This window comes from Callospermophilus lateralis, chromosome 12 (assembly GCF_048772815.1).
Source record: "Callospermophilus lateralis isolate mCalLat2 chromosome 12, mCalLat2.hap1, whole genome shotgun sequence".
Taxonomy (NCBI): Eukaryota; Metazoa; Chordata; class Mammalia; order Rodentia; family Sciuridae; genus Callospermophilus; species Callospermophilus lateralis.
In genome coordinates this window covers 102,270,832-102,295,811 of record NC_135316.1, presented here as the reverse complement: position 1 = coordinate 102,295,811, position 24,980 = coordinate 102,270,832, and the positions used below count along the sequence as shown (strand labels likewise).

The window sequence follows — 24,980 nt, the reverse complement described above, 5'->3', positions numbered from 1 at the left end:
CATTTATCACATCCTTCTACAAAGTTAAATTGGCAACTATCCCAGACGATCATCAAAATGCTTTGGTAGTTAAATATCCTGATTTGCCATTTATATGACTTCCCTTTACTTAAAATGTAAATAAAAATACAACTTTAAATAGTTCCTTCTTTATGCACTCTAATAATTTAAATCATCTATTCAAGAAATATTTGTTTGCACCAGGCATTTAACAGTTGAAGAAGTAATAGTGAATAAAGTAGGTACTGGTCCTGTTCTCATGGCACGAAGAAAGAAAAAAGTAACAACAGCGAAAAAAAAAAATTGCACTATAAATTATTTAAAGATGGTGCTATTGCATTTGAAAGTGAAAACACTGTAAAGGAGGGTAGTCAGGCAGTGGTTGGCTGAGCAACAAGCAAGGGCTGAGAAGGAGTCAGACAGCCAATGTTCTAGGAACACAGCCTAGAAATGCAAGTGAGAAGTCCTTGGGACGAGAAAGAACTTGACACGTTACAGGCAGTGAAGGCCAATGTGTTTCAAGAAAAATGAGTCAAAAAAATGGAACAAATAATAAATTTGGAGAGAGATTCAGGAATGAGCACATAGCCAACTGTTTACTCTTGGCAAAAAAATTAAATTTATTCTAAGAGGAATGGGAAAAGACAGGGCATTAAGCAAAAGAGCTGTGTGATATTATTAACAAATTGAAAACTCATTTTGGCAACTGAGTGGGATTAAGGTGTGTTAGGAGGAAGTGAGTCTGGAGAAACGCAGAAGGTGACTGCTGTCATCCACACAAAAGGTGACAGGGGGTCAAAGTAGGGTGTGGAGGTGGAAGAGTGGAGAAGGGGATGTCAGCTGGTGGAAGCCTATGGAATAGGCCATTGAATGGGCATGGTAGGCGGAGGAAAGAAGAGACTGGCTTTCTGGCTAGAAAAACAATGTAAATAAAGGCATGGAAGCTTCTGGGAGGATAGGCTGGAGACAGGCTCTTTTCTGGACCTCCTGTGTTTGAGGTATTCTTAAGACAACAGAATCACAAGGTCAAATAAGCAGCTGGACACAAGCCTGGTGCTCAGAGAACAGTGCACAGCACTCAAAGCTTTAGAGGAGAATGAGCTCACCCAGGAAGATAGGAGCCTTGTGAAACTCGAATATTTAGTGCCAGGGTGCAGAGTGAGAAGTCAGGTTAAAAAAGAAAAAAGTCCAGTATAGAAGGAGGAAAATAAGATTGTATTTTCTCGTAAGATGACAAAAAGTGCCTAGAAAGGGGTTTTACTGTGTTTCCACTGGTTTCTGAAAATTTGAGTTAAAAAACAAAAACATAGACGTAACCATGGTCAGCCCTTCCCAGACCAACACTCCTGCACTGACACAGGTCTGAGTGCCACGCCCAGGGTGGCAGAACTGCTGGAGAATCATCCAAGTACACCACCCGCTGAGAAGAACCTCTTTTCTCCTGGAAAAAGTGACACTGATGTCATTTTAATAGAAAAGATCCATATAAAAGGACCCGCTGAGAGAGCCAGCCTAATGAGCCCTGTGCATTGCCCTGAACCTGCCTTCACCTGCCTCACCACACCTTCACTGGGACAGTAGTTCTCCAGATGCACAACTCCATCCATCCTTTCCCACTACCTCATCCACATCTGCTTCTGTTCTCAGTGGTTTTCCTCATTGCCCTCCCTTCTTCCACATCAAAACATTCACCAAGAATGTCCTGGACTTGAACTGTCCAATATAATACTGTCACTATCCCCAAATGACTACTTAATTTATGTAGTGAAGCAAAGTTCAGCTACTTTTCAAGCGCTAAAACAGCGAGCACTTGTGGCAAGTAGCTATTGTGTGAAACAATGCAGATACAGAACACTCCTGTCTTCTTCAAGAGTTCTCTTACTCTAGGTAACGGCCTTTTCCAGTGAAATTCACTGGCTCCCAGGCACATTTCCTTAAAGCATTGCAATGTCCTCAGGAAAATGACCTCTGAATGAATATTAATTGGACCAAAGACTACACATTGCTTCTCCCCTTCTTCATATTAGTGAGCCCTTCATTATTTTCAAGGAGGTAACAACACTCCTATCTTGGCAGTTTTTTAACTACCCAGGTTCTTTTTGACCCAGAGGTACTCATATGACGTACAGCTAATAAATGAGAAATAGGAGAAAATTCCTGGTGAGATGTCCAGAAAACTGTTGTTTCCCCAAGGCAATTGGAAACACTTAGCCACTAAGTGTCCTTGGCTTTTTCCTTTTTCTTATCATTTCTTTATTTTTCCCTGAAAGATGGGCTATCAATGAACATGACAATATGACTCATATTTTCTGGAAGGGCAGGGCAAGGGTCAGGGTCACCTGAGCATTCTCAGGCTGCCACATCACCATCTCCCCCTGCAGTGAAAACCTGCAGAAACATTACTTGCATCAGGCATCCTGAGCCAAACATGGTCCCAGCTGATACACTGACAAATTCAGGAAAGTTTCATGATTTCAAGGTGTGATTGGGAAGACAATCTTCTGCTGCTGCATTGCCATCTCTGGTCTGAGGTCTCCCCCCAACGTAAGAAACCATCCATGTCCCGCAGTCCCTGACCTCACACACTCAGGCTGCACGATTTCCTTCAAATTGCAGCTATGAACTCGAGAACTCCCTGAAGAAATGGGAACTGATTGTGTAATTAAGAGGTGGCTCTTCATTATCCCTTCTTGCTTCTTAAATTGGACTCCTGGGCAGCTATTCCAGGAGCAGAGAAGAAAGAAGAAAAGCAATAAGCAGCCTGCTTCTTATTCTCACCCTGGGTATGTGAAGGGCAGGAGGGAAGTCTCTGATTGGGCTTATATTAGGCTAAAAATTAAATACACATGAGCCAGCATGTGAATATATTTTCTTTATGGCATCTTAAAACCATATATCATTGAAAATGAATAAATCTTAGGAACTATCACTCTAGAGGAAGATTTTTTCCAATAATTACTTATTTAATAAGAAATCCATTTGTCTATAGGCCACATACATTTTTATTTTTAATAAAAATGTTTAGAGAGAATCCACATATGGTCTAGGCTGATTGAACATGACTCACAAACAAGCTAATTAAATGAAGAGCTGTGTTGCTTCATGCTGATTTTCTCTTTGCCAATCATATTCAGGACTCTTTTTGAGGCTGTAATTTTGGAGCAGTCAAAACTGAACTGCTCAAAATTATGAAATTAGTTACATTCACCTTCAGGTATAATTGCAAATTTATCCCATTCGACCTATGCTGACTTATTCATCCTTAGCTCTATTGTTAGAAAGGTGGATAAACAATGTTGGCTCTTGGCTCTCATGTGCCTGCCGAGTAGGTGGGTTTATGGATGTTTTTTAGTTTTGCTTTTTCGCTTGTTGCTAAAATGCTCACCTGCCCCACTCTGGAGTCTAGGACCATTCTTTACTTTCTGGCAACACACTGGCTATACAGAGTTTTGGATCACTTCTCCTGGGGAAAGGCCACAGAAACTCTGAATCAGGGTCCGGTTGGTAAACTGAGAAAACTATCCAAATTAGTGATTCTCAGTTTTGTTCTCTGAAGCTAAATGGAAAGGATGATGTTTATGTGTTTCACACTTGAATATTAATAAGGTTTGTTCATCACTGGCTGACAGTGACCGGGGGCAGCTAATTGCTATGTAAAAATTATCTGCAACTCCCTCCATGAGGTACAGAATTGGTGACTATATAATTCTAGCCTCCTTCCAAAATGCTGGGCAGCTAATGCTTCAAGGCAATGAGGCTGACATACTGATCTTTCCTGTCATGCAGATGGCCAAGTCCTTCCTTCATCCTCCATTACAGAATAGAAACATCCCTTGGAATGTCCACCTGGTACACAGAATCAGGAACAATTCATTCCTTATGCCTCATTCTTATAAAAAGCCAAAAAGGTTACGTAATTACACTTCTTGTACACATGAGTAAATCAATGCAGACAAGGCAAATGACCTGTCCAAGTTTCTACAGCTAGAAAAAAATGGAACTAGAATTCAAATCCTGGTCTATCTAAATATGATATCCCCATTGAACTTGTAGCATGGCACTGTCTCACTTAGCTTAAAAGAAAATGGTTGCTTCTACTCAAACGTTACATGAAAAAATGCAGACAAGTACAGTATATGTATTTGTATATATGTGTACACACACAGATAGATACATATAGATATCAATGCAACTGAGCATGCTCTATACACAAATTATCAAAATATCCAAGGAAGATTCGCAGATCTAGATTTTAAAAAAGTTCTTCTCCCCAATGAAAGCCTGGAAAAATTACAACAAAACGTCAATGGATATTATTTTTGGAAGATTGACATATGCGTAATTTTTACTTTGTTTTTTTCCTTATATTTTTGATTTTTTATATATTGAAAAGAACATTAATTTAAAGATTATTTTAAGGTCCCACTAACTAAAGATTGAATAAAGAATGATACGTGGATAAAATAAAGAACTTATGTTATTCATAATGATGAATAGTGTAAAAATAAATCCTTCCCAAGGATGGGTCCAAGAACAGCTGAAAAGAGCTCTGGATGCAGGGAAACAAAATACATCTCATAACAAATATATTTCCACTTCTGTGATGTGGCCTAGCCTTGCTGGGGCCTAAAGGATCTGCATGGCTCATTCCCACACATCCAAGTATCAGCTGTTCAAGGTCCAAGTCAAATGCAATTGCTACTTGAAGTGTTTTCTCATTCCAAATTGGAAAATCTTTGCCTTTTGCTTGCTACTGAACTCATCTGTGACTCCCTTAAGTTTTATTTTATTTAAAGAAAGTTCTTGTAGGTCTTTTATCCTAAGTTTAAAAACACAATGAGCTGAGGGAGGGATGGGGAGGACCAAAGGGGAGAAAGCTGCTTATATCCACAAGAACCAGACAGACTTGAAGATACTTAGGACACAGCACAGTGTCACTGTGTCATGTTGGGGGAAGTGTGAAGGAATTTCCGAAAGACTTCCTAAATACGATGATGACTGGGAAACACAGTGGAAGAAAGGCACAACTGGAGTTTTTCAGGGGAAGTGAAGAAAAGGATCATGCAGGTAAATCCAAGATTTCTGTCTCTGTTGCCCTCCATGAAGGAAAGATGTTTTTTTTTTTTTAAATAAATGGAGACACTGGTACAAGAACAGCACAGATTCCTTCCCTCATTCAATTGCTCAAACCTGGGATCCACCCTGACTTCATCCTGCTCTTCACATCAATCAATCACAAGTTTCCATGAATTCTTTCCTTAGATTCATCTAAGCATTCAGACTGACCCTTCACCCTAGTTTCCTTTGAAGGATACGGCACAGGACCCAGGTCCTACCAGCTGGGTGGCACCAGACATCAGACAGTGTTCCTCCTCCCTTCCCGTTGCCTAGGGATGGCCTTCTCTTCAGTTAGCAGATGCGTGAAGACAAGACCCATGTTGCAGGGATGTTGAGGATTCTCTGGCTCAGAATAAGCCTCACAGCCTTCTGAGCCTCAGTCTCTCCTGATGGTTCTTTAAGTAGAGCTTTTGTCAACATACAACATGGGACTTACAGAAAGGAAAAGCATGATGTTTTCATCAACCCTTTATGTGGATTCATAATCCCTGCTGATCTGGTTGAAATCTATCCATCCTAGGTCAACATCACCATGAGCAAGTCTGCCTGGAAACTTTGGCCTGCTCTCACTTTTTCTGTGTCCAGGAAACCAGAGCTAAGACTTCAACAGAGGATTGGAGTCTCCTGAAGCAGGGTGAAGGGTTTGCTCAGCCTGTTGTCCACACTGTTTCTGAACCTTTCTCCAAGCATCCTGGTGGCTCCATCTCTACCGTCCTCCTTCTAGATAGTGCACCTCCTTCTCTCACCAGGGCTCATCTCCTCACATCCACATTCCCCACCAAACCCAACCCCTTACATACACATGCTCCCTCTGGCAATCCGTATTTCACTGGACAGCCAGAGGTACTTTTTGGAATATGATGTTGATGTTATTGTCTTGTTTAACTACTTCTTGGTTTCCTGTTGTCCTTTGAGTGAAGCTCCTAGTCATTTACAAATTCACAAAATCTGTCACACTCTCTTCTGCTTTCTAATCTTGAGTCACTCTGGGTTTCTATCCACTCCTCAAACACGTCGTCCTTTTTCTTTCCTGCTCTCTGAATGCCGTGTCACCCTTGTCACTTCAGCCTCTTGGCCAAGTCCATGCATCCCATTACCACCAAGCATGGCTGATGTGCTGGTGAGTTCATGAAAGCACATCGTCTACAGCAAATGATCTCTACCTGGAGAGGAAGGCATTGGAGGAGCCTCCCCCAGCCTCCAGCCTATGTTCAGTTTCCCCATTGTGTATGCTGCCTCGGAACTAGAGCTCCTCTTCAAACCTGTTGGCATCCCTTTGTCAATGTCCCCCGTCAAGCTCAACTATCAGCTCTAAGACAACAGATACTATTGTTATCCTGCTCCCACCGAATCTTCAATGTTGACAAACAGTGGGTACTAAATAAATATTTGCCGAATTAAAATAAATAGTCAGTTAACCACTCAAGAAGAATTTTCATATAAAAATATTTAGTTAGAAATTTAAAGAAGAATCTGAAGCCCAAAAGAATGATGGATGCTAAGAAACCATCTTCAGAGATATTGGCCTAAAGATGAAAGTGGAAGAGGCTGAAATTATTCCAGGGCAACAGTTATGCAGAAAAGACTTCCAGAAATCAATTCCAGGGAAACACTAAGATATTGGTAAGCTACTGCATGTGAGCAACAAAAAGCAATAAAGCAATCGTGAGAAACACGAGAAAAGAAATACGTTGGGAGGTGCGCCTGAAGCCCAGGGAGGGTGACATTTCATGGGGATTTAGGGAGGTGTAAGCTTCACCTCTATGCTAAGAAGTGGTGGTCACATGGAATGAGAACTTAAATTGCCTATGATTTGGGCAACTAGTCCAACTAACCTCAGGTAGGGTCAGTGATGCAGAATGGTGAGAAACAGAGCAAGTTTCCATGGACTAACCCAAGAAAAAGTCAAGCTACAAGTCAGAGGCAATGGCATCAAATAGATGAGATATATATCTTATAGATAGAAATAGATTGATAGAAATAGACTGATATATTTATAGTTAGAAATAGATTGATAGATTTATAGTTTAGATTTTAGATGTCCCCCAAGAGCTTATGTGTGAGACAATGCCAGAAAGTTTAGAGGTGAAATGATTGGATTATAAGGACTTTAACCTGGTCAGTGCATTAATCCACTAACCAGGATTAACTGAGTGGTAACTAGGCAGATGGGGTATGGATGAGGAGGTGGGTCCCTGGGGGCATAAAGTTGGGGTATATATTTTGTCCCTGGTAAGCAGAACACTCTCTCTCTGTTTCCTGGTTGCTATGTCCTAAGCTGCTTTCCACATCTATGCCCTTTCCAACAGGATGCCCTACCTTATCTTGGGCCCAGAACAAAGAAAGCAGCCATGTATGAACTGAGACCTCTGAAACTGTGAGCCCCAAATAAAATTTCCCTCCTCTAAAATTGCCTTTGTCAAGTCTTTTGGTCACAGTGGTGGTCTGAGAAGCTGCCTAGAACCTGTACTAAACAAGACAGAATTTTTTTGTGACTAGATTTTTTTTATATCGACTGAGGAATATGGAAACATTGTGGCTTGAGGATTCCTGATGGCCTATGTCTTCCTAATGGTGCCCCTAAACACTTGAGCAGATCTACAGAAAGCTTCCCTTCCCCACAGAAGGTGCACTATTTAGCAAGAGCTGCTTAAACACTATGGAGATGGATAGTATTCTGCTGTTTTGGTTTGGCAGCTTAGGTTTTACACATAAGAAGAAAGTCTATTTCATACAAAAAGAACAGAAAGGTATAATCATCCATGCCATCCAAAACTGAAGACCAGACCATCACAGATATGGCTAAATTGTTCATTGCACTTTCTGTATATGTATTTAATAAGGGTGATCTAATATATGTATCTAATATATGTAAGGGTGATCTATATGTGTACGGCACACTTATGTGCCAGGTACTGTCCTAATATTTTTATATGCATCAATTTCTTTAATCTCACAACAATCCTACAAGATATGTTATTATCATTTTATAGATGAAAATAGAGGTTATATCAATTTCTTGAGGCCCTATATAGAGTAAGGGGCCTCAGGAAGAGCAGGGATGTACCCAAGAAAATCTGACTTCAGCCTGATGCACTGTCAATATGCTAAGTAAATGCTTAAGACAAGCATGGGAATTTGTGACCTCCTTACCATTTGGTTTGCTATGTTGTATACATCACTACTAAAATTGCTATGGATTGAAACATGCTCAATAATGTAATGTCCCTTTTATATTCTTTGCAAAGATAGCCACGGCCTAGAAGGAATTCAATACCATAATAGCCAAGGCACCTATAGTCCATTCCATAAAACAATGAGCAGAAAATAGAGGAATTAAAACCACATTATCTTTACCAGCTGCACTAAAGAAATCACAACTTGAAGGTAAGTGCAAAGCTAAAGTGAGAGGCACTGGTACCCTTTCCAGTGCAATTTAATATGAATTGCAGTTGATTTTCTCCAATCCCAGATTTTATATTTGCAACTTCACTCATTCACAAACACTTATTTGCAACACTAAAACCAGACTCGCAGAGCCATCCCAGGCATCTGAGAACTCAGTAGCATGGTGAAATACCTGACTTGCCTGTGGCTCACATTCCCAGTTAAAATCAAAGAGGGTCACGTTCCACCATCCTTTTCCAGCTCTGTCCTAAATATGTGTCTTTCTCATGGTTTATGTTTTTCATATTCTCATGCTTTTTGATGGTGTCAGGTGGCCCAGGCATAGTTTTGAAGTGCTGCCCAGGGTTTCTAAGTTCAAGAAGGCTGTGACATGCCTTGCAGAGAAAATACATGTGCTAGATCAGCCTTTATCAGGCCTGAGTTTATAGAGATGCTGGCCTTGAGTTCAATGCTAATGAATCAATTATGTATTAGATAGGGTGTCTTTACCCAGAAACATAAGTAAAACACTTCATTATTGATCAGTTGATGCAAACATTGTGACCACAGGCAGGAACTGATACGGTGTTTGTTATCGCAGTGTTCAGGGTGGCCTTTTAGAATGTAACTGCCAAAAAGATCAAGAACTGACTTATCTTGGGCTTTTGTTGTGGAGGAGTGCTACTCAGAGCACCTGAATGGGATGCTGAGTTCTACGTGCCATTCCTATCTCTGTATTTCTCAGGATGAACTTGACCAGGCTGTTGTGAAGCATCTCTCTCTCCAGGAACTATCTTTGTCCAAGCAACAGCACTCGGAGGAGTGTGCAAAAGTGTGTGCACAGGCCTGGTGTCAAGCCTATGGCAGAGTGCAAGGTTCTGGGCTCTCCCCTGAGTCAGTTACTTAAGGGACTCCTGTGAGCCAGGACAAGGTAAGTGAAGCACACATTGTTACACATAAACAATCTTTTCTAAATATTGGTGTCATCCTAACCCCAAATTTTTCAGAGGCATCATTAAAGAATCAAAGTAAATTTTAATAATAATAATAATAATAATAATATGAAATATTTTCAAGGGAAATATCCAGTACTTGTTTCCTTTACAAACTTGAAAAGAATTAAGTATCAAAAGATCTTTGGGTTGATAAAATGCTTTTGTTAAAATCTAAAGTACAAATAAATAAATATGTGGTTCTTAGAGTTAGTTTAAGAAGTAGACTAAGAAGTAACCTGATGGTAGTGATCCAAGACGGTCTGCACATCTGGTTATGTTGACCGGCTGCAGGAGGATCACTCTCTTCTGCTACCTAGGAACCGAGCAAAGACCCACCTGGACTTGCAAACATATTCTTCCTCTGACAGTTATGTTCCATGGCACCACCATAGCAGCGACCTCCAAGGAAACAGTCTCTGTGTGTTTGAATCAGCATCTACTAAATTTTAATCCAGGTTTTACAAGGATAGGGTTGACAGCATGTCTGTGGATATTGTCTAATCTATTGTTAACTCCTGGGTAAGAGTGGACGGGACAGCTGTCAAAATCTAGATGGTGTTCAAAGAATAAGAACTTGTGAATATGTGCTGCAGTACCCAGAGAACACCCCCAGGTCCTCCGACACGTGCACTGTGTTCCTTTGGAAAGGATATTGTGGCCGTCAGGACACTCCCGCATCCCTTCATCCTTGTTGTTCAGTGACTCCCACTAGGTGCCACAAAGCCTTTGCCAGACACAGGACCATGCTCTAAGAACACACCTGTCAGGCATGCTGATGTGGCAGGGGAATAAACACCTGCTAGAAATGGTCATTAGGGAACCACTGATAGATACTTAAGGATTGTGTCTCACACAGGATCCCAGAGCTTCAACCCTGTGCTGAGTTGAAGCCCCAGGTGACCGTGTGACTGCACTGACCATGTGACTTTCATAGACTGCTTCCTCCTTCCTGGCACAGCTCTCTCACCAGCATTCCCAGCACCTTTTCCATAAAGCACAGCCAAATCCTTGTCTCAGCATCTGAGTTCCTACAGGGTTTCCCTACAGAGTTCCAAACTCCACTTCTCACTGCAAATCAAGTGACTGGTGTTCTGCTTTAGGTACTGTACTTCACAAGTTTGGTTCATGAAGGTCTATCCCCGAGGTTCACAAGGAGCTCTTCAAAGATGGACACTGTGGACACGTTGGATGTGCAGCACCAACACATTAGACAGCTTTATGCTGCTGTGACCAAAATACCTGACAAAAGTAACTTAGGAGGAAAGATTTATTTTGGTTCATGGCTTCAGAGGTTTTAATCCTTAGACAGCCAACTCCATTGCTCTGGGCCTGAGGAGAGGCAGCGCATGATGGTGGAAGGGTGTGGTGGAGAAGCACTGCTCACTCATGGCAGCCAGGAAGCACAGATACAGAGGGAGACAGACAGGAAGTGGCCAGGGACCAGGGAACCTGCTTCCTCAGGCCATACCCCATCTGCCTATAAGTCCAATCAAATTATTAATCCTTCAAATCCACTGAGGAGGTCAAAGTCCTGATAATCCAATCATTTCAACTCTGAACATCACGGAATTGCCTAACACATGGGATTTGGGGGGAACATTCCAGATTCAAACCATAAGAGCAGAAAATTGTTAAATAGGAACACTTTGTGAGCTGCTGTCTCACCCAATCAACATCTGATCTCATCTAATAGGAAGGCTGATTTATTTTTACTTTATTTATTCCCCAAAGTTGGACATAAATAGAGTTTTATGTAGGGAAACACATGATTTGACGGGTATAGAGATTTAACTGGTTTTTACAGAATTAACCATTTCTACCAAGTCACAAAATGTTGGGCCAAGAGGCCCATGTGAACTAACACTGCACAACAGAGAGAAGGACGCCAAGAATAAGAAAACCAGACAAGCATATGGAACTTTCCAGGTGCTCCACTGTCTTTATATATAATGCTGTGAAAATTAAATGAATTAATATATATTCTGTGCTTTATGAACAAAAAATAACTACAATATGCATAGACAATTCTGGTAACCAATACTAGTGAAGGGAGGAACTCACCTAAAAATAATGTTGATATAATGTGGACAGTATGATGTCACTGAGGCCCAGGGACTGATCTGATCTCACAGCAGAGCTCATGTCCTGGGTCTGCCACTCTTTAGTTACGGGGCATGAGCTTCTCCAGCCTCACTCAAATTCTTCATGTGAAATGGAGAGAGTAGAAGTGATATCTTAGGATGGATGCACAGTGTAAGACAAACCTCCAGCACCACGGATATTTAAAAGGGCTTTTGCTCATGTCCCATCTCACAGGAAAGAAAAGAAGAAAATATTTCCCATCAAATTGTCCAGTGTTTTACAGTTGGGAAAGGAGAGAAGAGAGAGATGACAGAGGTGTCAGATGGCCGTTAGAGAAAGATGATCCCCCAGTCTTTCTTCTGAGCATAGAATATACCTTTGGGGTTTTCCCAATAATATACTGCCCGATGTACTTATAATAATTATCTTGGAGAGATGCAATTACATTTTTTTTTTAGTGTGGTTACACATCCAGTTCAATCGTACTGAAAACCCTGAGGAGAAACAGCTTTCACCCATCGGTCTCTACAATATGAAGCGTCTGAAGACTGAGATACGAGACTGTGACCCCCATTCCCTCCTGGATGAGGCTCAGGTGGTGTCTCTTTCTGAGACTCTCATTTTTGCTGCTACTTTGCTGACTGCTGTCCACCTGCCTCATTCTTTTTTTGGACAGTTTATTACTTTCTGTAATCTCAAGTTTGGGTCCCAGAGCTATCATGGAAATGGTGCATCTATCATCTGTGATTTTGTAGAGCATGAACTTGGCGTGTTTTTTCTAAGTTTGTAGGATGAAACTTCCTCCATCAGTGTTTATGAGTGAAGTCATAAAAACCATGATAAAATGCTAACTTCCAGCAAAATATTTTAACTGTGATAACAAATATCACTGTACTTTGTACATAGTTCAGACTCAATGATCCATTACTGTGTAGTTTCCAACGCCCCTACATCAAGATTTCAAGGACATAAAGGTCACAAGGTCACAGTGAACCTAACTGTGTGTTGCCTTTAGTTCTAATGTGATAATGCTTTTTGTTTTTCCTCTTTTTAACAGCACTTTAAAATAGGGGCAAGGAAGATAGAAAGGGAGGGACAACAAGTGGCATGCAGGCAGCAAAAGGCTGCGGGGCCCATCACCAACCTCCACAGACCACACCGTCCAGGTCCTCACAGCGGCGATCGTCACACTCGCAGGTCTTGCCATATACCCTGCGGTCTCCTGGCGGGTAGCAGGTGCATTTGCCACATTCACATTTGCCTGAGAATTGTAAAGAAAGGGCACCCTGGTTAGGAGAATCACGGAATCAGAGGATTCATGAAAACAAGCACAAATGCCCAGGATGAGGGGAGTAGCTGTGACAAAGGCCAGCTCAGAAGTCCTTCACAACGTCTACCCTACTTTTGTTGAACACATCTTTGAAGAACAATCCCATTATCAAACTTTCTGGCTATTTCATATTAAATTTATTTTAATGGTACCATTTAAAATAATTGAAGCAATTTATATACTTGGGCATAATTTAATATAACGTACTCTTTTTAAATATCTTTTTAATGGGGGTAAAAAAATGGTCACTGTTACCTTTCAATGTGGTATTTGAATGATCTGTGCAAATGGTTAATTCCATAGTTCATGGAATTACTTCAATCTGGAATATTCCCAAAGATCTATATTATGTTAAACTTAAGATTTAAAAGTACACACATTTTTTTTTTTTGGGGGGGGGATGAATTTGGCTCATAGCTAGGCCATCCCTTAACTAGTAACATGATGATTTTCATCTTTATTTCTTGAGCTATCACCGTGTATCGCTATAACTCCTTGCACTATGTCATTTTGTTTTTATGATACCACGCACCGACTACCATTTTACTAAACAGGAAATTGAGACATCCTGAGGCACAGCCACTGTTCCTGGAGAACCAGAAAATAAGGGACAGAATCAAAACTCACATCCGTTCTCATTAACCTTCAGGATTATGCACCTAGTTATTAAGCCATATTGCATCTGAATAAACTCTCGGCACAGCATCAGAGGCTACGTGAGAAAGAAAATTTCTTTCTGGGGAATCTTCTTGGTTTGCCAGAAATTCAGTCGGGTGACAGTGCTCCGAGACATCTGTTACTCTCTGTCATTAGCCCAACCATCATAATTACACACCCACTGAAATGAGCCAAAGATGTTCAGGGCTGACCCTGTAAAGCTCTTAGTCATTCTGTTGCTGCATTTGTATCTTGTTCAGGAAATTCAGAGTTGGAAGATGATGGAGGAAATAAAAATTGGTATTTAGAATCGCATAATTTCATAGCTGTAATTACAGATAATCTAATGCAGCGATTCAGACTCTTCCCTGGCAGAAGTGGGGGGTCCGCGTCCCTGGGAGAATCTGAAGAAGGAGAAGACAAGGGAGAGGGGTGTTCTGGTGGCCCCAGCTCATCTCCTCCTGGGAGAAGGTGGTTTCCTCTTCAGCAGGAGGCAGGGTTCCTTCCCCTGGTGACATTCCCTCTTCCTATCCCTTGGTGGCCAAAATGGGGACACACTGGACAGACAGGCACTTTTGGTCAAGAATCATGGGCTCCTGATCTTGAAGGCAGAAGGAAAGGCTCAGCTCTGAGGTTGAGCAGCGAGCACCACAGCACAGCTGTGAGCAAGCAGGGTGATGGAGCTCAGTACTCAGTGACAGCATTTAGAAGGGACAGCTATGGGACTGGCGCTCAGCAGTGCCCTTGCTTCCATGGCTTTCCTCAGTGACGGACTGTGCAAGCTTGCACTCTGAGCCTGAAGAAAATCCTTTTTATTTTAAATCCTAGTTATTGAAGTTGCTTTCTGTAGTTTGCAATCAAGACCCTTAACTGGGGGAATGTAGGGTTCAGGTTTCAGAGACATTGGCCACAAGCTACAAAATGTCAGTTATCCAGGAGTCCAAGAGATTTACCGCAACACCATGGTGACTTAGGCTCGAACAATCTATTGTATTTTGAAATATAATACCACACACTGACTACCATTTTACTAAAGAGAGTAGATTTCAAGCGGTCTCACCCCAATACATGTTTCTAAGACAGAATATTAACACTTTAATGCCCAATTTTGTACAAGAAATATAAAAGACAGAAACCTTTGTCTTTTATCGTAAACAGAGTAGATTTTAAGTGGTCTTACCCCAAAACATTGTTGATAAGCATGTGAAGAAATGTGTATGTTAAGTTACCCATTCCACAACTTATACCTACTTTGAAACATGTTGTATGCAACAAATATATATTTTGTCAATTAAAAAATCAAATTAAATTTAAAAAGGACGCTGGCAGGCAAAACCCAGGATTCTCTCTGGAAAAATCCACTGGTACGTTTAATTTAATTTTTTCAGATGTTGGGTGGCTCCATGACGTCCCTCCTATTTATATAACACATGAAATGAAGAAACTGGGGCAGAATTACTTGCCTAAGCCCAGCTGACTGGACCCCAGTTAGTGGGAGGGTTGGGATAGATTTTCCTCAGTGAATAAGCATCTGGCCATCGTCAGGGTGGAGGTGTGAACAATTCCAGTAATGCTGACTGCAGAGGGAAAGAGCTAAACTCAGGGCCACCAGCCGTGCGGACTTGTTGGTGCACTGTTTCCCCACAGACAGAGGTGGGAACCACCACTATCAGTCCTGAGAGGGAACACATTCCCAGTTACAGACAGATCCATTTTTACATTTCAGGTCATATGCATTTAAGGTGAAAATTTATTCGTATTTTAAGGCGTATGACAATTTTTCTGAGTATGCATCATTGGCTTCTGTGCTTCTTTGGAAAGGATGCAATAAATATTGACATCTGTGTTGAGATACAGCCATTTCATTGGTTTCACCATAGATGGTTTCTGTCTTTTACATTTCTTGTATAAAGTTGGGCATTAAAGTGTTAATATTCTGTCCAAGAAACATTTTCTTTTCTTGTGGATTGTATTTCACATCTTTTCCAAGTGTCAGACAATAATTAACCATTTGCAATTCCTCTTTGATATGTATCAACTGGAGTCTCACTTTCTTTTTTTTTTTTTTAAAGACATCTTAAAGCAAGTATTAGCTGAATCAACTTTATGCATGTGACTGTAGTACATTTGAAAGGATATAATGGCCTCTAATGGAAAGGCAAAAAAAAAATCAGAAAAAGCTAATTTACTGTAAATAAAGAGTGAAAAAGAGTACATTCCTCATGCAGTCACATTTTAAGGTGTATTATTTTGCTTTCTCTATTCACAACTTCTGTGACTACCAAAAATCTCTTCCACTTGGGTCCAGAAAAACAAACCTTATCATACACCTGCCAGGTAATTTCAAGCATCCTTCAATGGGTCAAGTAAATTTCACCAAATCCATGACACCTGCACCTTCTTAAGCACACTCACAAAGACAACAACATTTCATTGGTGCATTACAATCTTACATCATAATGGACTCACACATGTACAATTCAGGGTTTGGTCTATTTCAATCCCTCATACTCTGCCTTTACCTCCCCTCCTCTCTCCCCAGATCCACTTCTTCTAGTCTACTGGTCTCTTCTGTTTTTATGAGGTCCTTTTCCTTTCTTTTTTCCAACTTCCATATATAAGAGAAAACATATGAACCTTGACTTCCTGAGTCGGTTAACCTCATTAGCATAATGGTCTACAGTTTCATCCATTTTCCTGCAAGTGACATAACTTTGTTCTTCTTTCTGACCAAATAAACTCCATTATGTGTCTATACCACTAGTCATTCATCAAATACACCAAAATCAATTCACTTTTCATGTCTTCATAAGGTTCTGAATCAATATTTATTGAATGGATACAGTAAATAAATAATCATGTGTAAACAGTTTACTAATATTTACACAATACCTGAGCTTTCATGCTAGGAATTATGTTTGTTTCTCCCAGAACACATATGCATTTCCAATTGCTTGAATACCTTCACTTGCATTTCCCAGTTAGATCAAGTAAGTCCGTTCCCCCAGCAAATTCATTATCTTCATTCACAAGTCTACTACTTCTCTTCATAGGTCCTTTATCTGGGAGAAAGGCACTGTCATCCAATCTGTCACTGACTGCAAAAAGTGGTGACATACTTGGTTCTTTTCTTCTTTTATTTAATCATTCTCCTTTCAATTACAAATTTCACAAGATCTACCTCCTTATAACGTATATCTGATTATTCTCACAATGTATCCTATTTTGAAAACTGCTGAGAGTAGACTTTGAATGATATCACCACAAAACGTTGATAATTCTGTGAGGTAATGCATATATCAATTAGCTTGGCTTAGCTATTCCATAATGTATACATATTTTAAAACATGTTGTACAAAATACATGTATACGATTTTCATGAATCTTTCTGCAAGGAAGTTCAAGGAAAAGGGAAAGGGAACAGAGTTCCTCAACAGAGTTCTGCACTCTTGGTCTAACTTGCCTTTCCAAGAACATAGCCATTGATAGTTGTGGCCCCCAGTTGGAGACTTTGCTGTGTGCCTTGCTTCTCTGTGCTGTGTATTCTATCACCCTCTGGGAATTCTTACCCAGCAATCTGATTTCCCTCACGAAGCCTTCTTTACCAGTCCTGTTTTGTTTCCTGGAAGAATGGATCCCTTTCTCTGATCCGTATTACTTTGTCTACGCTACTAGTAGAGAACTGAGCATAAATTTTATATTAGATAACTTAGCATCTGAACCTTATCATAGAGAGTGAGGTCTTCATAGTCCAAATCAGCAGTGAGGTTTCCCTTTGATAAAGTAGGAAGAATGACATCCAGATTTGTAGTCTTCCCTGTCCAGACAAGATTTCAAGCCCAAGGTCCTTCCTTTATTTACTAAATGGTATTATTGCCATTATTTTAATGATTGTTTTAAGGATATGGAGCTGTAACTGTGTCTTCTCAAATAACTCTAAAATTAACATACTCATGAATAAGAACAAAAGATTTTGCAAGCCTGCATTTCAAGCACTAATAAACGTTATTTTATGTTACATAGTGTGAACAAAATCTAAGAACAGGGACACTCAAAGCAATAAAAATAAATCAAGTGATATTTCAGAAATGAAGGAATAGAGATAACGGAACATAGAGATAACTATGTGAGAAGAAACTAATTCTGTCACCAACAATATAATTCAACCAAAACTTGTCTAAAATTTCTCTATGCTGGTTACCTACTCCTATTAAATTTCAATAATGTATATAATCTTCAAGCACATAAAAAATCACTCCAAAATTACTTTTGTAAAGAACAGCAATCCCTGTACATTATGTTTTAAAGCTTATTATATACAATAGCAAAGAAGAATAATGAACTAAGGTAGATATGAAGAGGGCTAATTAAATACATTTTACACGTTTCATATTTGACATTTCACATGTAAACTACAGAAAAATTCTAAGTCAAGACATTTACAAAATGCACAGCTGTGCATAGCTAAAATATGTTTAATTTAAATTTATATTTTCCCATAATCATTAAAATATAAGTTTAAGATAAAAATCTTCTTTCAAAAGCATTATAAGTTTACTGTACGGTGCGCGTTTTCCACAAGAGTTAAATTAAAATTTAAAATTCTAATTATTTTGTCTAAAAATATTTCTTATAAAGATATTGTATCCATGTATAACTAAAAAACTATTTTAAATAAAAGAATCTGTTTTGCAAAGTATTCAGATATGGGAGTATACTATTCAATAAAAGACACACATTTGTATCTTCTCTATAAAGCTTATCTCATTTCACTAGGTATTAATTAACTACAAATAAAAATGTTGAAGAATGATTATATTACCAAATACTAAACACATGCTGTGAGCAATATTAATGACCTCATAATAAAAATTATTAGTAGTATGAAACTAATACAATTAATACTAATATATGAAAGATCAAAATATAATAATTTTATAATAATTATTTTATAAAATACATAGCTAAAATTTGTGGGGGCATTCTCTCATTCTAACCTTAATCTTACATGTAAGTATCTCAAAATCTTAAAGTCATTCATCAATGAAGGAATTCAAGATTTTAAAATGTTATAAATATTTTTGAGCAGCTTTACATACATTGACTAATTTATATGCGGAAATGATAGTAGCAATGAAACTCTGCTCTGGGCTTATCAAATAGACAGAAACCACATATTTGTTCTATGATTCCTGACCTCACCTATATAGATTATGACATCCTCTCCCACTAACACTGCACTGCCTTCAGAAGTCATCTCAACGTAATCTTTGAAAATTATGTTTTTCTCTCTGAATGAGTAGCATATGGGAGAAATTAAATCTCGAAGACAGTTAAAAGAGCAAGGAGGAGGAAGAGGGGGAGGCTTAGCAAGAACTTCCTTACTCTAATCTGAGACAGCATGGTGGTTGGCAGGAGAGGATGAGTGAAAGTGAGCAAGCACCTTGGATTGTGCTCTGGTTTGGATCTGGAATGTTCCCCCAAATCTTACATTGGAAGCGTGGTTCCCAACGCAGCAAGGTTCTGAAGTGGAAATTTTACCCAATGATTGGATCATGAAGGCTCTGACTTCATGGTTAATCCATTTGATGGGTTAATCCTTCTGTAGCTGAATCTCTCTGGGAGCTGAGGGGTAGCTGGAGGAAGCAGGTCACTGTGGTGTGCCCTGGGAGGATTCATATTCCCTTCAGACCCCTCCTCTCTCTCAATCTGCTTCCTGGTTTCTATGGGATGAGAAGCTGTCCCTCTCCAATGCCTTTCCACCATGACGTTCTACCTCACCTCAGGACCAAAGCGATAGCTGTCCATGACTGAATCCTCTGAAACCTTGAGACAAAATAATTTTTTCTCCTCTGAATTGTTCTTGTCAGTTATTTTGGTTACGGTGATGAACAAATCCCAGCAAAAAAAGTATAATTCACAGCAAATGTCTCAAAACATGTTGTTACTCTCTTAACTCCATTCTCATCTCAGCACATTGCAATCCTCTGCGGACATCACTACTTACTTGGCCAGGTCTCCTGTGACCCAAACCCAGCAATCAATTCTTTGTACCACTTCATACAGCTTCTCAGAAGAGAGTTATCCCCCCCCCCTTTTTTGGAAATATATCCTTCCACGAGTGATTATCAGGTGCTAAGTACTTGTGCTGAGACTATTTTGCTGGTTTTCTCATCCTCAAATAAATACCCAAATCTTGGATGGCCCCAAATCCATCCCACATCCTTCTTTCCTCTTTAGTTCTCAAACCTCATCCCTTCCCTTGGATTCCATAACTATCTTACATGATGAATACGATCAATTATATCATTAGCCTAGACTAATCCTATGAATACAGGCTGGTCTATAAATCTGCTTAATAATTTGAATAGGTATACATAATAACCCATTCATGCAATATCTCTCATTATGGTTACCAGAACTGATCTAAATCAGATGACTGAAAAATGCTTATAATAATCATAATTATATTTTAAGTGAAATTTAGTAAAAATAAGATAGAAAAGTAAAGAACTAATATTATCATTAGTAGATGGTGTGTTTCTATATGCAAGATAAAAATTACAAATGCATTAAAATAGTAACTTGTAGAAAACTGACTGGCAAAAAATCAACATACAGAAATGAATGATTTTTTTCTGTACCAACAGTCACCAAATCTAAAATAATGAAAAATTGCACCATGTACAAGAACATTAGTAAACGTAAAATAAATGAATGTCCATTGCAACGCACCATAAAGTCACACTGAAGGCCATAAGAGGAGATTTGCAAATGTTAAAAGGACATGATTTGTTATTCAATGGAAAGAAAATGTCTAGTTCTTTTTCTGAATTAATATATTAAAGCAATGCAGTGCCAACTAAAATTTTATTTAATGTTTTTAAATTAATGAAATATTTTCAAGTTTGAAATAAAGTAATATTCGTGTAGATTGTGAAAACATGAGTATTTATGTGTGTATGTGGGTATATATATGTAAGCAAGGTAATCAGATGTATGTCATGCATTTACCAAATGACTAGCAATTGCATATTGATTTCTTCCCATTCCTGACCTCGCCTGTATAAGTCATGACATCATTTCTCCTGTTATGTTTTGGATATGGGGATTCCCCCCAAAGCTCTTATTCTAATAAAGGAGGTGAAATGATTAGATTATGAGAACTGCAATTTAATCAGGGGATCCATACAGATGAATTAATTATTTGAATGGAATATTGGGTGGTACCTATAGATAGGTAAGGTGTGACTGTAGGAAGTGGATCACCATGTGTGTGGCTTTGAGGATTATAACTTTCCCTCTTGTTTTTTGCTTGCTTTCTGCTTACCAACTGTCATAAGCTAAGAAGTTTTCCTCCACTACACCCTTCTGTCATGATGTTCTGCCTCACCTTGGGCCCAGAGCAATGGAATTGGCCAGCCATGGACTGAGAACTCTGAAACATGAGTCCAAATACACTCTTCTTCCTCTAAGTTGTTCTTGTTAGGTACTTTAGTCACAGCAGTGAGAAGCTGAGGAACACACCCAGCTTCTTCAAAAATGCACTACCTTCAAAAATTATCTCAACATAATCTTTGAAAAGTATATCACATTACATTTTATTCTCTAAATGACAGGATTTATGCTATCAGATAAAACTGAACCATATGAAATGGTCAACTGTCATCAGTTGTATATTATCCAACCAAATACAATGTCATCCTGTGGCAGTAAATAAATTGTATTTCTAGTGGAAAAAAAAAAAAGAAGAAAAGACAGAGGAAGAAAGAGGAAAAAGTTTTAAATGCATCAACTTAATTAATAATAATTTGGTTGTTCGTGCTAATGGTAAAAATGGAAAGATACTCTGAGATTAGAAACAAGAAAGTTAACTCTCTCATCAGTTCTATTCCACTTTGCACTAGATAACTTTACCAGTGGAATATGGTGAGGAAAAAAAAAACCACTAATATAAGAAATAGAAAGGAAAAACAAATATTGTTACTTCATAGAAAAGTAAATACAAAAATATAGAAAATGCAAAATGCTATTAAATAGTTTGTATTATTAAGAGCATATTAGCTGCCACATACAAAACATATGCATGAAAATCAATTGCATATTTATATACTGACATTAAACAATAACAATTTTAAGGAGACTCAAATAAGTGAAGAGGTACTGTATGTTATTGAATCTTATTAAATTTTACATATCTCCAAATTGACTCTCTATTCGATGCAATCATGATCAAAATCTTACCAGGACCCCTGAAACATTAAAAGCCAGTCTATTATTCAGGTGGAAATGAGAAACACCACAACCAAAACACTGTTGAACAAGAATCTTTTCTGACAGATATTAAGAAGCAGTAATTGAGGAAGTTGGGTTTTATCGTGAGGAGAGACTGAGTGGAATAGAACAGAGAATCCAGAAAAAACAGACCCTAGCATAGATGAACACTCAATTTAGACAAGGTGGCACTGCAGGGCAATGAAGGAATGATGGTCTTTCACACAAACTGGGCTTGGGCAAATCACTATAAAATAAAAATATTAATAATTCAAATTATAATTAAGAACTTTAATAATGGTTGAAAGGTGAGCCAACAGAATGAGAAATGCTATCAGCAATACGTTTAAAAGTCTTATTTCCAAAACACATAAAGGACTATGACAATAACAAATTTAAGCAATCCACTAAAGATGTGGACAAGGCATCTGAGTGGGCCCTTCTGCAAATGGGAGACTGATACGGCCAGTAAACATATAGAAAGATGCTCCTCTTCTTATTCATATAGGAAAGGCAAACCGAAACACAGTGAGATTCTACTCCAAACCAATCAAATGAGCAAAACATTTAAAAACGGACCATAATAAACATTGGCAATGGTTTGGAAATACAAGGCATGTTTTTATACAGAGATTCAAAGTATAAATTGGTAGAATATTTTGTAGGATTGTCTAGCCTTATTTAGTAAAGTTGATATACATGATCTTAAAATCAGCAATTCAATTCTTAGCTATATTCCCTAGAGAAAAGCATATATTTATGTACCGGGAGATGTTCCAGAATAATCACAGCAATGCCATCACTAATTGTGTCAAAGGAGAAATGTCCCAAATGTTTGTCCACCATAGAATAATTACACATCAGTCATAGTCCTAAGTGGAACACCATGTCACAATTAGAATAAAGAATTACAAATGCATGAAACACATGACTCTCAAGAACATATTGGAGAGTGCAAGAAGTCACCCACAACATCATGCATACTTGTAAAACAAGCAAGTCTGAACACCATAGTGTATGAGAACACACACTCAAGTGGGTAAACTTCAAGAAAGCGATAAGTGGGATGACCACGGATGTGAGGACAATGGTTCTTTCCAGGGGTGAAAGCTGCTGGGATCCTGTCATTATTCCATCTCTGGACCACAGCGTGTGAACACTTCATGATCATTCACATTGCCATAATAATCCGTTACATCCATTTCCTGGGCAGAATGCACTATTCAAAAAGTAAGTTTGATATAATTGGTGAGCTGCATATCAAAAATAATCTGTCCTGTTACTTAACTCTTAACAATCAAATAAATTTCTAAGGAATGCAACAATTAAATATAAAAGTATAAATCATAAAATATTAAACTGGAATATGACTGGAGTTTTCATAATCCTTGGGTGAGAAAGAAAGTAGACCTTTCCTTCTACTCATAGGATCAGCACAGACTGCCTTTAGGAAACATAAAAAAAGAATAGCTGAGACCTTTACAAAATGTAGAATGCCTCATTTGCATTTTTATGAATTGAAATATCAAAATATTATTCATTAATTTCATTGGTTTTATCATTATAAACTGCTGGAGTGCAGCCACAGTAAAATAATCTTCTAATTATTTCACAAAATTGGAATAGCGGTAGAAAGTTCCTGAAGGTCAGTGAAGTCCAGCTGGGCCTGGATTTGCACACATGAAACAGAAGCTCTGAGAGGAAGGTAGTAGTGATCTGCTCAGGGTGGCACAGCGAATGAGAGGTGCAAATATCACCTCTGAAGACCCCAAGGGAGGGGACAGAAAGGTCCTCTATTCCTCAATCATTTACAAACAAGCCACTTGTTTCCTTTTTTAATAGTTAGAAATTCTTGGGTGACTTGCTGCTAATGAGCTGCAACTCCAGAAGCACTGCCTTCTGGAAAGGTGACCATCTCTGCTACAGGTTAGCTTTCTTAAAGGGATAGTTAAGGATGTGCCATTATGAAGGTGACAGCGTTTGCTTTTGAGGTTATGTGTCTCTTCCTCCTTTTTCTCCTTCCCTTCCTTCTTTTCCTCCTGTTCCTTCTTCTGATTCTCTCCTCCCCTCACTTGGTCCTGCAGTAACTCACCCTATTGCACGCCCCTGCATTTCCAGGAGCAAAGGCATCGTTCCACCCTTGGTGCAGCTCGGAGCGGGTCAGGTGGGACATTAACCTCTGACCTGCCCCATACAGAGAAGGCTCACATGTTCTTGTCCAAGCATGGGCTCAGCAGGACTCATCAGCTTCCAGTGTGCACATTAATTTGATCAGGGCTCTGTCGTTCACTCAACAGAAATGTGAATATTAACTATGGGTTAAGTATTGTGTCCTATCTGGAAGACACAAAATAAAGTACATTTAAACATTCTTAATAGCAGGGAGAAAAAATATAAGTCCATGAGCACACAGAGTCTGCAGGCCTAAAGGAGGACTCTGGTGGTACAGAGGTGAGTCCTGACTTGTTGTTTCAAGGGTTAGCAAGGGAAAACCAGTTTTATGATACAATTGAAAAACATGGACTCTGACTTTAAATAAATCCAGACTTTAATCTTGGCACATCAACCAGTAAAAGTGATTCTTTAGGGGAATAAGTTAAGGCTCATTCATCATTGTTAACAGGAATAATAACACACACAGGATTATCATAAAGTTATAATGCATACAAAGTGCATGGTACAGGCCTAGCCCGTGGTAAGCACAAAGATTAGATACTATCAATGTTTTTTATAATACCACACCTGCTAGGAGCTTGGATTTCAGTTGCTCAGATAAAGTTTGTTCACTTCCTTTCTCCTTTCATTTTTCCATAAAACAAATAAAATGTGTATTTCCTGATCCAGAATTAGATTAAGAACAGCACTGTATCACCAAAGATACCTGCTAGTGTGGTGACAGCAGGCACTCTCTATGACCTGAATTTTTCCTCACTTTTTAAGATGGTAAAACCACACTTGCAGTACATGCTCAATAGCTGGCGAGTAATTAGAGGCTCACATAAAACAGAAAGGAGATTAGCACTACACTAACATCGTCCTGCTTTACCCAAAATAATAGGTTTACCATAGCAACCTGATTGCACTAGAAAAAGCACCTGCCAAATGCATCCCAAGTTCCCTTGAAATTTCTGTGAGAA

At 39.0% G+C, this 24,980-nt stretch overlaps 1 protein-coding gene across 1 annotated transcript in view; it reads right to left on the bottom strand.

Annotated features, from left to right (window-relative positions):
- Nucleotides 1–24,980, bottom strand: part of Itgbl1 (integrin subunit beta like 1) — a 240,460-nt gene that overhangs the window by 11,396 nt on the left and 204,084 nt on the right. Inside the window, exon 8 of the mRNA XM_076872413.1 lies at nt 12,727–12,843. Within this exon, the coding sequence (XP_076728528.1) occupies nt 12,727–12,843 (117 nt within the window). The remainder of the gene's footprint in view (nt 1–12,726; nt 12,844–24,980) is intronic.